The sequence below is a fragment of the Chiloscyllium plagiosum genome, unplaced genomic scaffold, assembly GCF_037043375.1.
Source record: "Chiloscyllium plagiosum isolate Xiang-an unplaced genomic scaffold, Cpla_swu_hap1 HiC_scaffold_33, whole genome shotgun sequence".
NCBI classification, from domain to species: Eukaryota; Metazoa; Chordata; class Chondrichthyes; order Orectolobiformes; family Hemiscylliidae; genus Chiloscyllium; species Chiloscyllium plagiosum.
Genome location: NW_028270171.1, coordinates 22,284,114 through 22,301,465, shown reverse-complemented (window position 1 = coordinate 22,301,465; position 17,352 = coordinate 22,284,114). Strand labels below are relative to the sequence as shown.

Here is a 17,352-nt window from a genome sequence, read left to right as displayed (position 1 = left end):
TTAAACATTGTGTAAACGGCAGAAAGTTTATATACCATGGAGGATAACAATCAGATAATTGGTTTTAGCAATGTTGGTCGGTATGATAAATAGCAGCCATGCCAATGGAAAAGCCTCTTGCTCTTTGAAACACTATTGCAGATGGAGCCTCACTTGGATGTTTCACCGGTTGGTGCAGAACCCTCTCAATATTGTATTGGAGCATCAGCCTCAAGATTTGCAATCGTTTCAGAGGCAGATTTTCAAGCCACAACCTGCCAGCTCATAGACCACAGAGGCAAGACAGAGGTGTAGTGGACTGGATTTGCTGTGGATTCGCTATGGATTCTGGTTCTAATTCTACCATAGCAGCTAGATGAATTCGCAAGTTCAAATTATAGATCTGTGAATTTGGGGCTCTTCTCGCACAGGGAAACCGGAGTTCAAATTCCAGCTGCTGCAGAATTATGTAATAACATATCTGAAAGGTTGATTTTAAAAAAAGACTTGAGTCGGAATTAGCTGGGCTTGGTAACAGAACATAAAACATTACAGCGCAGTACAGGCCCATCAGCCCTCTATAGTGTGCCGACCTGTGAAATTTATCTGAAGCTCATCTAACCTACACTATTCCATTCTTGCCCATATGCCTATCCAATAACCATTTAAATGCTCTGGATGGTGGCCATGAAACTATTGATGGTCGTAAAAACCCTGATTTATGAATGTCCATTAGGGCAGGACATTTGCCCTCCTTAAATTGCTCTGGTCAACAAGTAATCACTGAGTGGTTAATTAATGGCCTAATCACTCAATTCAAGGACAACTAGGGATGTGGCTCTGTGACCATTTGGGAATGGTCAAATAAAATTTAAGCCATTGCGAAGCAAAAAAAAATTTAAATATGTATCTCTCCAATCTGATTTTTCAGCTTGAGAGCATCTTCACTTTCAGAATTTTTCCGGCTGTTTGATCTGTGTAGATTAGCAGCCTTTTGGGGCCTGAATTTGCAAATTGTCACCATTAAGAGACAGGAAAAATCCAAACGGAATGAAGTGAGAATGTCAGACAAACATCCTCCTTGATGATGGGTTGTGTAAGAAACCAGGCAGACTGAGAAAACCTCAGACACACCATTCCCAACTCACGATGACAAACGTAGTCAACAGCAAACATATGAATCAAAACTGCGAATAATGTTCCTTTGGATCCAAAGTTCTTTGTAAAACAGGCTAAGGTTAAGAGCTGAAAACAGCAGGAGACTAAACTTGTTTGCTTAGGCCATTGTTGGAAGAGATGCCTGCTGTTTTAGTGTTGCCTTTAGCAAATTCAGATATCTTTAACTATTCCACCAGTGGCAGCGGTCTTCAACTGCCTTGGCTATAAGCTCTGGTATTTGCATATTTCCACCTCTCTTCTGCTTTAAGATTCTTCGTAAAACCTACCTTTACGGCCATGCCTTCAGTTATTTGTCTGTTTACTCCTTCAGTGACAAGTCAAATCTTTAATTGATAATGCTGAAAGCGCAGAGCTGTTTTGCTACACAAAAAAAACACTATATTCAAGTTGCTACACACCCATCTTCTATTCATTGGTCACTAATTACACCAATTGCAAGCAACTAGTGCATGCAAAAATCAGGAATGAAGAACAAAACCAGAAGTTGCTGGAAAAGCTCAGCGAATCTGGCCGCATCTGTGAAGAGAAATCAGTTAATGTTTCAGGTCCGGTGACCCTTCCTCAGAACAGTTCTGAGATAAGGGTCATGGGACCCGAAATGTTAATGGATTTCTCTTCACAGATGTGGCCAGATCTGCTGAGTTTCTCCAGCAACTTCTGATTTTGTTTTTGATTTACAGTATCTGCAGTACTTTGTTTTTTATTTAACAGAAATGAAGCTGTTATGTTTCATTTGAGGGAGATGCCAGCACCTATTGCGGCCCAGACTGGGAAACACCCAAGCTCCATATTGTGTTGCTCTATGGAGCATGGGGGCAGCATCAAGTTTTAAAACTTGAGTTTTGTTGAACGTTGCAGTGGAGCCAGGCAAGCATAACCTTCCTTAGGCACGAGTTAATTGCTTGAACAATCTGACCAATTTAATCAGAAAAAACAACAAAAAAAAAAGGTACTACACACAAGCAGCTCCAATTTTCATGCTTTTAATACAAACTTAAAAAAGATCCGGAACATTATAAACTATACAGCTCTGACCTCACCTACAACAAATCTGCAAAAAACATTTTAGCATCAAGCAAGTATTGCACAATGTTCCAAAGTAGAAAATTGGGATATTATTCAGTCTACAATAAAGGAATTATTTGCATCCGCTTTCCTTAACAGAAAATAACCATTCCTTTCAAGAAAGTAAAATGTACATAATTTGAAAAAATCCTGCCATCGTTATGTCTTTTTCTGAAGCATACAATGTCAATATCTCTTGGTTTTCAATTTTTTTTGAAAAAATAATTTGTTGCATATGAAATCTGAAATGAAATTACAATGTACATTAGAAATATATACTCTTAACCTTTACAAACATCTTAAATCATTCAAGCAAAAGGAAACCAAAAGGAAAAAGAAACTTAAGATTTCGATCAGTTAGTGCCAAATCCATTAAAAAATAAAATAAAACCAAACAATGTTTTTAATGTTCAAGTAAAGAAAGCTAACATCTGTATAATACATCATTGTCAATGAAGAACACTTAGGGAGGAGTGGAAGGAAGGGTTAAAAGTCAAAGATTTCAGTTTCTCATCCTCCCCCCATAAACCTCTTGAAATAGGGATGCTATGTAGTTACTTAGAAATTAGGCTATTATGCATCTCCGAAAGTTTCCACACATCTCCCTCCCTTGACCATTTTATTCTTTTTCAAGGCAGAAAACTCAGTAGACATCATAACTGGTGTAGCACGCAGCTTCACTAGCTCCAAGTGATTTCAAACTCACCATCATAGCCACGAGTCAAAGACTTGAGTAGCAATAGCATTCGTCAATGAATTTTCATTGCTCTCAAGTCATGAAATCAAAGATACACATTCCAAAAAAAGTGGGATTATCACATTTGAAAACTGCAAAAATGTCGAGGGGGGGGGGGGGGGTTAAAAAAAGAGAGCGAGGTGATCAGAAGCTGGAGTGCTGATTGCCCTCTGAAGCTGCAAGGTCAGAAAACCTCAAGTTTACGTTAAACCTGCCGCCTCGGAGATGGTGAAGCAAGGTGTCTTGCGTTGTCATCTTAACCCAATAGAAACCCCTTGCCCTTAAATTAGGACTGCCTCTTTCTACACAACGAACAGTGAATTCATGAGGCAGATCACCTTTCACTTCTCAACTGTCCTTTGCCAGCCATCCTCCTGTTTACTTGGGTATCCACCCATATGACAGGAGCATGGAGGAACACTGGAGGAATCGGAATGTTCATTGGACATTGATCATGAACAGACATTGTCAGGATTGTTTTGATTTAGAAAGCCAAGTATATAGTGTTCCTAGAATTGGACAGCAATATTTGCAATAGTCCTTTTCTTTACCAATCACCATAGCTTCTCCAAACCTTCCCCTGCCCCGAAAAGAGTGCACCATTCACCTGCAAGTGTTTTCTTTAAAAAGAGAACTGTACTCCATTAAAGATACCAATACAATCGTGCTTAAAAATGCAGAAACCAATGACCAGATCAATGTTTAAATGCAACCCTCTTGTATAAGCTTACACAATTGCTAAATCGCCGCTACAAGATTAGGTAGTGGTAGCACTGCTGCTCACATATTGCACTCCAACAGTGCAGACTGATGAGGCCAGCAAGCCACTTTGGTCTTGCTGGGGAGGGTGGGTGGGTGGATGGATGGGTGGTGGTGGTATGGGGAGGAAAGGAGTGGAAGATGAGATGATCAGTGGCTACCAACTCCATTTCTAACTTCTGTAATTTGCAAATTCACCAGTCTAGGTTTGTTAACTATTAATGCTGCTCATGTTGGAATAGAGGATCGAAGTGGGGAGAAGAAATACCGGCAACTAATGACAGGCTCAGTACTACCATATTAGCTTAAAAGGTCCATTAATGCTGCATCTTACAGTCAGGATAATTATAGGTAAAGTTACTACAGCAGTGAGAGTTCAGTCTCCGTATAGGTGCATTTAACTGCAATTGCTAAGCTCAGGATACATCACTTCTTATGGAATTGTTGGGATAGTAATCAAATGGATTAGACCGTATTTAACTTGCTGATCCATTCTTTATCCCTTTTTTCCATCAATGGGCCTATTCTTGTTCATTAAGTGCATGTAAGAGGCTCAATAAATTTAGGACTGTCAATACAATTCAAGAGCATAAAGACTGAAAAAAAAAGGATAGTCTGACCTTTCATGTTTCTTTGCAGTACCCATTGAGTGTTTTTCTTAATAAAAGTCACTTCTTTCAGTTCAGTGTTTCGGGAAAGGATTCCACACTACAGTACACAAGCCAGGTTAAAGCAGCAGAACCATTGATAGTTCAGCAATTCAATATTCCAGTCACATTAATGCTAAGACCATTATATAATGAAGGTTGGCTTGCTTGCCTATAGTTGTCCCACAGGACGGGGCTGGAACCCTCACTAAGTCAGGTCATGGGTACAGCATTAGTGTGGGAGCAGATCAACACAGCAACAAACTGTACCATAGGCCCAGGAGAGGGCCAAAAGCTGGCGATCTCCACCAGACCAGCAACAGACTGGAATAGTAGGGAATCTCAAATGCAAGTAACCCCAGGGACACATGGACTAGACTCTAGAATACATCTGCAAATGAGTCATAAGCAAAGAGCTAGGAGTCCAAGGGTTATCTGCTCCTGTTTCAAACAATGACAGGTAGTTTCCTAACATTTCTTATCGCTTATCCCAAAAATATTGAGACCCTGCCTGAAATGTAATACACTGGTATAGGTTACAGCCTCTGGCAAAGAAATTAATATTGGACCCAACTGTTCCTCCCATTTCAGCAACACTGTTTGGTTGCGAGATATAAAAACCTGCACAACTCCCACAGGGGGAAGAAGGGGAAATAAATCAGAGAAGACATTTCTATTATCTCTAATAGCCTCTAGCAGAACAATACTGGAAAAAAAGGTCTCCGAGCAGATTGCTTCCTTTGCCAGAGGAGTAGTTTGTAATAAGTGATTAAAAGAACAGCAAACTGATCGAACCTGGCTCAGGCCCAGGAGTCTCACTCCCAACTCCCCTGCATCAGCAACATGTCAGAATGCAGTGTGAAAAACTAGCTTGCAAATTTGAAGTCGAACTCAGACCTTCACCCACCCAATACCCTCTGTGAAACAATTTACTGCAGCTGTTCTGGACATGTTATCAAATTTAAGTGAATCCTTTTGTTTGAAATCAGCTGCTTAGGAGTTTAGTCACTTGATTAGGAGGGGTTACAGCAAGCAGTCAAGAGCTATTTTGAGGTTCAGAATATGCTCAGTATCTCACTGGCTGTAAACAGTACAAGATCCCCTTGCTAAGATCCATATTACATTTACAAATATTTGCTGTTATGCCAAAACCCAGTTAATTCTTCTCCGTGTGGATGAACTAATTAATTGCTGTAACAAACCTTTTAATTATAACTGCAGCAAAAAATGTAATCAGCAATGCTCCAAAGCATTGAGATAAAATATTTAGCAAATTGAAATCATCGCTGCTCATTTCTGGGACTGATGAACCAAGCTGCTCACCCTGGACAATTTAAATATTGCTATTGTTTCAAGGACAGCTTTTGAACTTGAGTTTTTTTTTGTTGCTGTAAATTACAAGGTAGTAAACACTGCTGCATATGTGGTAATGTTTTAACAGTGACTGAACAAGCATGGCATTACAATACAGAAACAGAGGGTTCTGGATAGAATGCTGTATACAGCATATTCAGTTTCAGAGGCCTCTGGCGTTTCCTCTCAATGTTCACTACTAAACTCACAGATGTGGCCAGTCCCCCAGATTTCCCACCCACCCCACATGACACTCCAGTTACAGGATTAGCTGGGACCTAGTTGAATGATGCGGAGGGGTTTGCAAAATCTAGACTGTAGCAAGCCATCTCAACAGGCAGTTGAAGTGCTGTTATTTGTAAATTCAGAACAAACTTTCCAAAGAGGGTCAGGTTCTTGGGAGTTGCACAGACGATTGAAGGACTTTCACCTGTAAGGTTTGCAACAAGGACTGCAAGCTCATTTCCAGATCTCACTTTTCAATTGGAACATTAGATTCAGACCATATGCAAAACACTGACCGCAGACATATGCCACTATTCCTTATAGGCTAAGGAAAGAGGGGTCCCTTGGATTGTCATTTAAACTGCAAAGAATGGGAACATTACAACTTAAGTCAATGCTGGATTTGAAAAGAACTGAAGTGGGAAAACAGGAATGGTCCAGTAGTGCAGCTCCTCAATACCCAACGTACAGGACATAACATTTATTAAAAAAAAGGTGCTGTCAACTGGAGAGGGAGGATAGTTGAAGATACAATACAACTCAACTCTAATTTGGTCACACTCATTCCTTTCTAGGATTAGATCCCACTCATACATTGGACATGGACATATGGTGTGAACCTGGTACATGTAGACAGCTGAACACAGCAGGAACCAGTTGTGAAGCAGAGCTTTTCAACAGATAACATGACTTATGCACTCAATTCCTGACCAGCTACAGACAAGTATCACAAAACACACTCCCTGACTCCAGTTACTCAAATCCAGTGCAGTCTTTGATCTCTTCTCCTTTGTCGTATCTCACAGTTGAGGTGAATGTCTTGTGGCATCCACAACAGAAATTCTTCCTGAGGTTTGGTACTTTCCCTCCCACCAGCCAAACATTTGACTTTTTTTGGAGGGGGGTGTTGACTGATCCTTAGACCAAGTGGAGCATCATTCTCTTCACACAGTAAGAAGAGGAACAGACAGCAGAGCTCAAATAGCCCAACTGGAAAATGAAAGAAATGAGTTTTAAAACTAGAGTACTCCAAAAGGCTCACCAATATCTAGGATGCAAACAAACACCCCGTTAAAAAAATCTCTGAAAACAGCTACTTCTGGCACAATTGTGGAGTGCTCACTTCACCAAACCTGCAGCATAATCTGAAGAGTAGGTGGTTCTCGGTGAGATGCAAGGTACTGTAGATCTTCAATGTAAAACTTTAAACCAGCTAGCACAATGCAGTGTAGTATTTTGTCCAAATAGCAGGATCCACAGTACATGCCACAGCTTCACAAGATTTTTTTTTTGCTAGTTGCCATAGTACAGTAGTTATCCAAAATGAGATTAGCATGAACGAAGAACTTCAAAGCCCTTTAACACCAAGATGACAGGTTCTGCTGCAGTTCAGAGCGAGGTGTTCTTTTTGACAACACTTGGAGTTTTAAAAGGAAGGAGGGGGGAGTGAGGGCAAACAGGAAGAATGTCAAGACTCCGTGGACAACCAGTTAAGACATACACTAATCGCATTAAAATGCTATATTAGCAGAATTCTGCTTCACTGTGAACCTGCCAAACTTAAATTGTCGGTCATGGCTTCCCATCCTGTAGCACTATAGCAATAATTTGAAAAAAGGGAAATAATGTGTTCTCCTAGCAACTGTGATACAGCTGCTACTACAGTGCAAAAATCAAACACAGAAATACTGGCACAGATGTGAGGTAATGCCCCAAATCTAACTGCTGTGAGAAACGGATAAGACTGCCAGTTACAAATAGTGATTTTTATTTTACTCAATTTTGGAGTATTCCAATATTTCAGTCATCCACTTTTCTTTTAAGATGGACTTTGGTGCCCTGTTCCCCCCTCCCACCTTTGGGGGAGTGGAATATAGAATGAGACAGGAAAACTCACTATAACTCAAACCTACAACTTCCCTATGGATTGCATGAATGTGATGGACATATTTCAAAAAAATTTGACAACTCGGGAGATGGTGAACACTGTTTGAGACTGCAAGTGGGGTTTAGAGGTTAAATGTTAAACTGTTCCCGAAGTGCTCTTCAACTTTAATTAATCTTAGTGTTGGCCTTCTTTGTGTTCTATGTATAGAAAGGATTCTTCACTACATATTTTAGTTAGCCAAGACAACTGGCTGAAATGGCTGGTTAGGATACTGCATGGTGTTCAAGTTGAAGTCAAGTCCTTCGACAAATGGGGTCTTCTCTCCCAAGTTGTTATTATTGTAGATTGGTGGCACCTCAAAGGCATTAGGGAATGGAGCTGGGCCAGAGGATGACTGGTTTTCATTCCCGAAGTACAAACTCAGTGAACCAGGGTAGACAAATTCCTTGGCATTTGGAGAAAGGGAGGATGGTGGCATCTGGTTGTTTCCAAGGACCAGTGAGTGCATCGATGTGGACAACCCCTTCTGCTTCATCAAACCATTGGTGGGAGAACGAGCCATTCTCCGGCCTCCAGTTTTCATCTTGGTGGACCCAAATTTGGTGGCAGCAAAGGCTGCAGTCGTGAATGTGATTGGCTGAGTTGACCTTGGGATGAAGGTGGGGCTTACAGAATTCCCAAAAGATGGAGAAGGGGAATTGGACAAGGAGTTGCCCTGGTCAGTGATGGGAGTGAAAACCTGGGCCTCTGGGTTAAAGCTGCTCTTTATCTCCTTGTCCAATTCTGCACTATTCTCATTGTCATCCATGTAGAGGACCTTCACAGCTCCTTTCTCACCAATCTGATAGGACACCTCAAAAGGATCAATCCAGAGGCTCAACTCTTGAGGAACATTAGCCCGAATATCTTCAATATCCAACCCACTCCTCCTCGTGGCCTGCTCAACGATGGGGTCCACAGTTTCTCCAATATGGACACACCTATAACCAGATCCTTTCAGCGGCTTTTCTGGGTACCAATGGCCCTCGTATTTCTGTTTTAGCAACCGCTCCAGCTCCTCCCCAAACAGGTCTGCACGTCGCCGGGGTAATTTGTTATACAGGTAGGAGATAATGAAATTTAAAGCCACCTTGATCTCCAAATGCATTCTTGGTATATGGCGACTGGGCAAGGCAGTGCAGAATTAGCTTCAAATCTTCACACAACCCCTTAAGAAAGAAAGAAAAAAGCAGTTAGTTCACGTATACTTGTACTGTGGGGAATTCTGTCTGCAATCATTAAAACTTTAACAAACAACTCATGTTTCTCATGGCACCACCTGAACTTTGTTTGATTAGGTCACAGACTTGCAAACAACCTCTACTCCCAACCAGAATACCAGGGAGAGTTAGAAATGATGAACAGTTAAATCTATTTGTGGGAGACAGAAGATTAGGTTGCCTGACTAAATTAATCACCAGATAATAAAAGGTATCGGAAGCAGATCACTGTCATCTCTGCTAAGTCCACTCGTTGTGCACAAGATTCTGAAGATTGAGGGAGGATAAAGCAGGACATTCACAGAGCACAGATCGACAACAGAAAAACAAAACAGTTGACCATCTTTACCAGTCTCCACTTAGGCTGACAGGTACATGATACACAAAACAAAACTTGTGATAGTAGCAGCCTGGGGAAGTTTTAAAGATATTCAAACTGCAAAATGGCTTGGTAGATTGAAGACAGCAAGTTTGTTTCCAGCGGTAGTAGGATTGGTTACTCTCGGACACTGAGTTAAAGCACTGGAAAATGAACCAGAGGTGAAATGGGATCATATTTCATGCAGCAAAATCATGGTCTAAGATACACCCCAATTGGGAAAAATCCCTGAAGATAGAAAAAACTTGCAGGCTTAGAGGAAGGGGAAGAAAGGGTAGGAGTGTGGGACTAATTGGATGGCTGTCAAAAAAAGTCTGCACTGTGTTGGGGGACAAGAATGGCCTCCTTCTACGCTGTGTGTTCGTCTAATCCTAATCACTAAAGTTATGCAAGGCACTTAAATCACAAATTGGCTTCACCAGAGTGACAGACTTGTAATCACTGGTACTTCACCTTCCTGCTGGGTAGCTCAAAGTGTTCTTTCTGGACTCTGTTCTGCTTTGGACAAATTGCACTGCTGGTCATTTTCAGGCACTTGTGAAGTTTTGTTCAAAACAAATACAGTTGTATCGTACACCTGACCGCTCCGAGCAACAGCGCTGCCCAATCAGGGGCAGCATACCCTTAAGCAACATGGCATTCTCAGCAGAGGCTGAATGCTTTGATGCAGAAGGAAAAACAAATTCCTCTGGGGCAATGATCAAAAAGCTGCCAGTGCATCTTGAAGGAGTTGCAAAATTTCAGGGAACAGATTCAGGCCTTTCTTTCCCAGTTGGAGTTGGCAACTTCATCCAAATTCCATCACATTGAATGAGCTCCCATATAATCAAATTTCAGACGTCATTTGCAGAAACTATTCTTAGTCCAAGTGATCAAGTTACCATCAGCAAATGCTTACTTGAGAAAGTAAATTAAAAATTAGAATCAACTTGCAATAGACACGAGTAGACCGTTACAGAATCCGAGAACTTGCAAGATCTTGCAAAATCAGTTATTCTGCTGCTGTCTAACCTTTGCAGCTGCACACAGTAATTTAGGAACTCAGTGTTCAACAAGAATTGCTCATTTTCCTAATGCAACAAGAGTCTCAGATGCTATGGACTCCAAGTGCGCACCTTGCAGCAAATAATGCTTCAATAGGAAGATTCAATTACTGGAATGTGAATAGATATTTAGGAGGTGCAGGGCAGCATCCACAATCTCATTGGTACATATTACCCAACAGTGATGATGGGTTATGTTCCAAAATGCTTCTGTTGAGAGAAAATGTACTAAGTCTATTTGCATCTTCCAAGTCCATCTGAGGCAACGTGCTGGTTTGGTTCTTTTTCCTGATCTCCATAGGTTTCTAACTCAAGAGAAGCTTTGGCAAGAACATCTGGTAGTTCACACCATGTTTATAAAGCTCTATCCTGGTACAGCACCAGAGATAGGAACCAGGACACTCAGCATAGCATGAGGAAAAGGATTGTAGGAACACATGAACTGTACAGCCTTGCAACTTGATGGCATTTCATTCAACTAAATGCAGGCAATTCTGAGCTTGGTTCTCACATTTTAGGTCTTTACCCAAAAATCCTGAAAATGTGTCGCTGCTTCCCAATGCAGCCCTCTAGGAAATGTTTAAGGAGTTAGATATAGCTTTTGGACTAAAGGGATCAAAAGGGTATGGGGAGAAAGCAGGAACAGGAGACTGAATTGGATGATCAGCCACCATACTGAATGGTAGAGCAGGACTGAAGTAGCAAGCTTAGACCATTAGGCCCCATTTTCTCAGGTGCATTCTTTTTCCTATGATATCCAGGAAACAGAGCATCCTCAATATTACATTGAATTAAATCCAAGATTTGCTTTACAATTAATTTTAAAAACCCTTCATTTATTCACTCATTTTCACAGCATGTAGATTTGGAAGGGTTTTGCACATACCACGTGGAATGCAATGCTCAACACCAGAATGAACATTGTGGGGCAACTGTTTAACATTGACAATGGAAGATCTGTTAGATCAGCATAATTTACCCATGTAATGGCTTGGTATTAATAGACTGGATGCAAGCTTAGTGTTACAATTGCACATCAGGGACTACAAAAAGAAAACTGCTCAGCAGTCAGTCACACTCCTACTTTACACTTAGTCTAATTAGGCATTGAAGAACAATGAGGCATATGAATATTGAGCTATTTGCCAAGCCAGAGAACACTTGGGCACAAGAATGTATTACAGCCACTGGCACTACAGTAATGAACAAATAAATTATATTCAACTGGGTGGTTGCATGCTTGCCTCGAAAGCCAAACTCATACAAGCTCAGGTGCACCTATGTGACATGCATTTAACAGCAAAGAGAATCTAAACATGGGGATGGGTCAACACCAATATTCTGACATACTACCCTGCAGAGTGGCAAACACAGATCTACACCTAGGCTGAACTGGTGTTGTTCACAACCCACATTGCAAGTTACTTTTTAAAAACGTCCTTTAATTAAGAACCTTTCAAACACTGCTCTGTTTTCAAACATTTAAATTGAGAATAGTCATTGCAGGCAGTGCATAAATACTTACATGCTGCTTAAAATTCCAACAGCAACATCTTTGATATTTCCAGCATTATGTTGATTAAACAGTAATCAAATTCAGTGCTAAGCTGGTTCATCTCAGCCACTGCAGTTACAACTGGCCTCAGAAGCAAAAAAAGGGATGGGGGTGGGTGACTAGGATGGAGAGACCAGCTATAAGTTCTCCCTTGATCACCACCCAGTGATCATGGCTTAAATCTGATTTTGCTGCCATCACATTCAACTTCTCATCAGCACATGGAGCTTAACGACAGCAGCCACAGGCTCTGACTACAAAGGCATCACAGGGCACAATGACGCCCTCATCCACACACCACTTCTCCCAAGTTCACATACTTCCAAAATCTGAAGGCAGCACTTGTGCAGATGCAAATCAGTACATAGCTTATCAGAGCAGTACTTAGTCTGGCAGTATCTTTTGGACAGTTAACAGTCCAATATGACACTTCCCCTAACCTGAATTTCACTATAAATGGGAGATTTTAACACATACCTGCAACATCCACAATTTTTTTTTAAATCAGAGGCTAATCGATGACTGAGAATGGCCTTCTATTGAATTTCTGATCATCATAGCAATGTTACACCTTACTGTTCCAAAGGATGTGGCTTTTTCAAACAAAGATAAACAAAAGGGAGAAAACCAATGCATTGGTCTTACATCTTGTCCCATCTGCCTCCTTTTTTCAGGAACTGAGCACAAACTGTTAACTTGTTTGAAATAGGTTGTCTTTAAAACAGATTAAGAATTCAAACCCAAAGCAAATTTAACACCCAGTATCAAGTTGTCTAAACTACAAGCATACATGTAAAGACCTATTGCACAATTCAAAAAGCTTTCTTATACACTGGCGACAGTCCATTATTCTGACTCAATTAAAGTATCAGTGATGATGTAATGCATCTGTATCACCAATATTTTGGGTGGCATTTTTTTTAGATTAGATTACTTACAGTGTGGAAACAGGCCCTTCGGCCCAACAAGTCCACACCGACCCGCCGAAGCGCAACCCACCCATACCCCTACATTTATGCCAAGTCACACCACTCTCAAGCTTAAGGTCCATAGTTGAGAGTAGATTGAAAACTCTCAGCAGTAATTTACTAGGAGAGTAACAAATCTGATTTGAGCAGACATCAAAGCCAATTACTGAAAGCACTAGCAGAGTGAATAGTACACTCCAGTAACAGGCAGAAAAAACCCAATGCTGGTAGCATGTATTTGTTGCCAAGGCACAAGATGGCATCAACCTTTTGCATCTACAACCACTTACCATCTATATAAAACTTACTGTAGCTACTATCCCACTCAACCAAATTAGCTACTTCCAACAGTAGGATAACCAGTGAGCATCAACACCCCAGAGCTGGACCTGAAGGTACATCTGGAGTTGGAGATTTTGGGGACTGGGAGAGGGGTGATGGTTGGTAATGGAAGTAGTCAGATTCGTAATCAACAATCCTGTGGATCATGCTGGAAAATACACATTTGGCTGAGGTTACTACAAATACCTGCCTTCCTCAACGTAATTACCCACCCCTACCCAATCCGAAAGATCCTTCTGGGAGCTCGCATGACAACGGTTTCCTAAGCACATTGGGAGCTCCTGGAATTATAGTGCAAGACAAAACAACCCCACAAGATTTAAATTAAACTTGACTTCTGCATCTCTTACAGAATAATTGGGAATGCTGACAGAGGAAAAAGGGATAGGCATGTTACCAGTTTAACTAGAAGGAAAATTACAAAATATTGTCAGCTAATCACCCTTGTCTGTTGATGACAAATGATATTCAATGTATTTTATTTAAATATTAACACATTAGAATAGTCTGCCTCCTTAAAGCACTATGTGGCTGTAGGCTACCCTAAAGAGGCCCCATCCTAACGTACCCCCCCATTCAGAATTAATTTTAAATCAGCCTGTGTGGAGTTGGAAATATGACAATCTATAGTTTAAAATTACTCAATTATACACATTATCCATTTTCCAAAGCTGGGGATTTAGTACATTATGCCAAAATATTTCACATTAAAACATTTGATGATGCTCCCCTCCCTCTGATAGGAGGGTGCTTGACCTAAACTGTCATTCCAAGATGAGTTGTGCCTTTTTGTAATGCTATTAGCATCTTGTGACTCTGAAAACTCCTTTCCTAATTGTGAAAATCTGAGAATAGCTTGCAACATTCTGTAGAGAATTGGATGGTGAAACAGAGCACATTTATAGCACCGATGACTTCATCACAAAAGCAGCAAATAGGGACGATGTGCAGTTCAGCTCACACCCTCTTCACACACTTCAGCATGGCTGAACCACAACTTTTAATTTAAAAGTAGTTTTGAAGCAGCAGAATTTTCACCTCAAAAAGGTGCCAATAGCCCACTGATCTCTCAGCACGCCTCTTTAGGAAGGACAGCAGGTTATTTAAGATAGATATGCCTCCCTTAGCCCATACTAAGTTTAATCCAGTTCGTAGCAGACATTTTGTCATGGTGAAATTACTGGATTCAATCTGGAGCACGGGAGATGAACCAGGGCCAATTTTCCCATCTAATTGCACTACATAGCTCAGACTACCTAATGCTGATAATCTTGAGATCAGCTAACACCGGAGACCAGAAATAAAACCAATGTCTCTGATCAATTTGGCATCTTAAGATTTTTGCAACGTCACCAAGGGATCTGGCATTGCAAGCTTTGAGCAAGTTTATTTGCACTGTAGCTATTTAAAAAAGAGATTTGCTTTTAAATTCTATCTGAAGGAAGCAAGTGAAGTTAATTTCCATTACACAGTTTTACAGAAAAAAAAAAGGCGAAGGTTGAGGAAAGTTGCTTCCCCTCAACCTGCCAGTTAACTGCGCTACCAGCATTCTGCACCAGAAGGGAAGTGCAGTATTTCACATTTACTGCCTGTTTAACTGTCAACCAGCCAAGTTGCAATGTTACAATGAGCTAGGTTGAGACAGGGAGAGAAAGCAATGAAGAACCAAAAATATCAACATCTTGATGTTATGACTGACCAGAAACTGAAAGAGGACCAGCTATATAAATTATACTGGCTATGAGAGGGGTCAGAGTTAGGCATTCTATACACTACGTGACTCAGCTTGAAATATACGTCACTTGCCTGAATGAGCACAGCTCCAACACCACAAGCAGCTTAACACTGTCTAGAACAAAAGCAGCCCACCTAATTTGACAATAGACCCATGACCTTCAATATTCACTCCCTTCACAAATGCACTGTCACAAAACTGAATACCATTTACAGGATGCACTTCAGTAACTCCAGGATTTCTTCAACTGCACCTACCACCTAGCAGGGAAGCACAGTCGACTCAAAACACCACCACTTACATGTTTCCTTTCAAGGCACAAACTGTTCTGACTTGGAATGGTCACCATTCCTTCACTTCTTGGTAGGTCAAAATCCTAGATCTCCCTTCCCGACAGCTCAGAATACACCTATATCCCACACACTGCAGCAGCTAGGAGATAGTGTGGACTGCAGGTGAATAGTCAGATGAATTAGTGTGGAACTGGAAAGAGCACAAGTCAGGCAGCAGCTGAGCAGGAGAATTGATGTTTGGGGCAGGACCCTTCAGCCGTGAAGAATCCTGCCCCAAACGTCAACTCTCCTGCTCCTCAGGCACTTTGTCCAGTGCCACACCAACTACCGTAACTCAAGGAAGAGGCTCACTACCCACTTTCAAAGGACAGTTAGGGATGGGAAACAAATGCTTTCATCCATGAAAGAACAGGAAACAAAAAAATCATACTCGTACAAACTGGTTTATATTGTCACAGGGGTTTCACTACAACATTTGTAAACACACTATTCAGTGCATTTTTGTTAATAGCAGATAAGGGCACAATAGAGCTCAGCTGTGATACTATCAAACAACACATTTCAGTTCACAGATGAACACTGGCCACTTTGTGTGAAGTGCCAGTACATGGAAGTCTCTTGCAAGTGCATCCCAGCACAAATGCACACTGCACCTTCAGGTGAATCAAAAGGGCTTACAGTGCTAAATATTTAACATTCAAATATAAAATGAGAAGTAGGTCATTTGGCTCCTCAAACATGCTGTGTCATTCAATAAGATCAGGGTTGATCTGATTATATTTCCAATTTCACATTCTCATCTACTCCCAATAACACTGCATTTGAGGCACAATGGAATCAACCCATCTTCAGTGCCTTTTGGTGCAGGTCTCCAAAGTTGAACAACCCTTGAAAAAAATCCTCTTGTCCCAACAGTGTGACCTTAAACTTTAAAACCATCTTTCAGTTTTAATTTGTCATTAAAATCATAATAGGCTCAAATGAAAGATAGCATGACTGTAATCCTGTCCTGAGGAGGAATACTCCCGCTGCTCGAAGGTTTTAATGTCCTCAACGTGTGCTTTGCTGCCTTTTCTCCCCCTCTCCTGCTTGTGTCACATGCCATTCACCAATCTGTCAGAAGGACAGACAAGTAAGCTGCTGCCATGAGATTGCCAATTCCAGGCAGCAAGCATCTGTTAGAGCTACATGGGTGCGACCCAGATTACATCACCCATTATTTTCCCTTCATGTAGCAGCTTCACCTCCCTCACAAACAAGATAGGAAGCTCATCTCTGTGAAACCTTGCAGGTGCAAACTCTCAACAAGACAATGAGGCGCAGTATCAGATTAACTTGCTGTTTCTAAACAGATGAAACTTTCAGCTGATTTACAATCAAACCATTATATTGCTGTAAAAAGAATGAAGCAAGCCTTCAAAACAGTCAAGCCTCTCAGTTCTGGAAGTTACAAATAGATGAGCATTTAAAAAAGGTACAAATATAAAATTTCCCAGCAGCAAGGATTTCAGAGACAAGAGTGCAGAGTTACTTACTGTTCAGTCACCAGACCATAAAATCATGGCATTAAAGAGCCCCCCAGACCATTCAATATTAATGGCTAGCACAGGAACATCACATGCAACATTTTCCTGATTCCAACTTATAAAGCTGCTCTCCAGATCGGCACCTCAAGAAAGTGCACAAAATTCCAAAATTTGTCTGTTCCTAGGGCTGTGTAACCATGGTGATGCTGACAATGGTTTCAGGTGGAGAATGGGTTTGGTGAATGGTCAGGATGAAAAAGTCACAGTTCCTGATCCAGATTACCAAGGAAAAAGGCCAATTTAAAACAAAATCTTTTTATGTTGCTCATAATAGACTTTTCCAATGAATTCCTGATTTCAATTACAAGAATTCAGTTACAACACAGGCAAACTAGTCCATTGTAGGCATTGATCTACACTG

The 17,352-nt window shown here is 41.0% G+C and overlaps 1 protein-coding gene across 4 annotated transcripts in view; it reads right to left on the bottom strand.

The window, feature by feature from the left end:
• Positions 1 to 2,125: 2,125 nt before the first annotated feature.
• The window catches only part of LOC122542291 (protein Tob2-like), a 33,396-nt gene continuing 18,169 nt past the window's right edge, over positions 2,126 to 17,352 (bottom strand). For 3 of the 4 annotated variants that reach the window (XM_043679885.2, XM_087978354.1, XM_043679886.2), the window contains exon 2: positions 2,126 to 9,039. In XM_043679885.2, coding sequence (XP_043535820.1) covers positions 8,061 to 8,978 — 918 coding nt within the window. In that variant the 5' untranslated portion in view covers positions 8,979 to 9,039 and the 3' untranslated portion in view covers positions 2,126 to 8,060. The remainder of the gene's footprint in view (positions 9,040 to 17,352) is intronic. The other variant, XR_006309771.2, reaches the window with a different exon arrangement.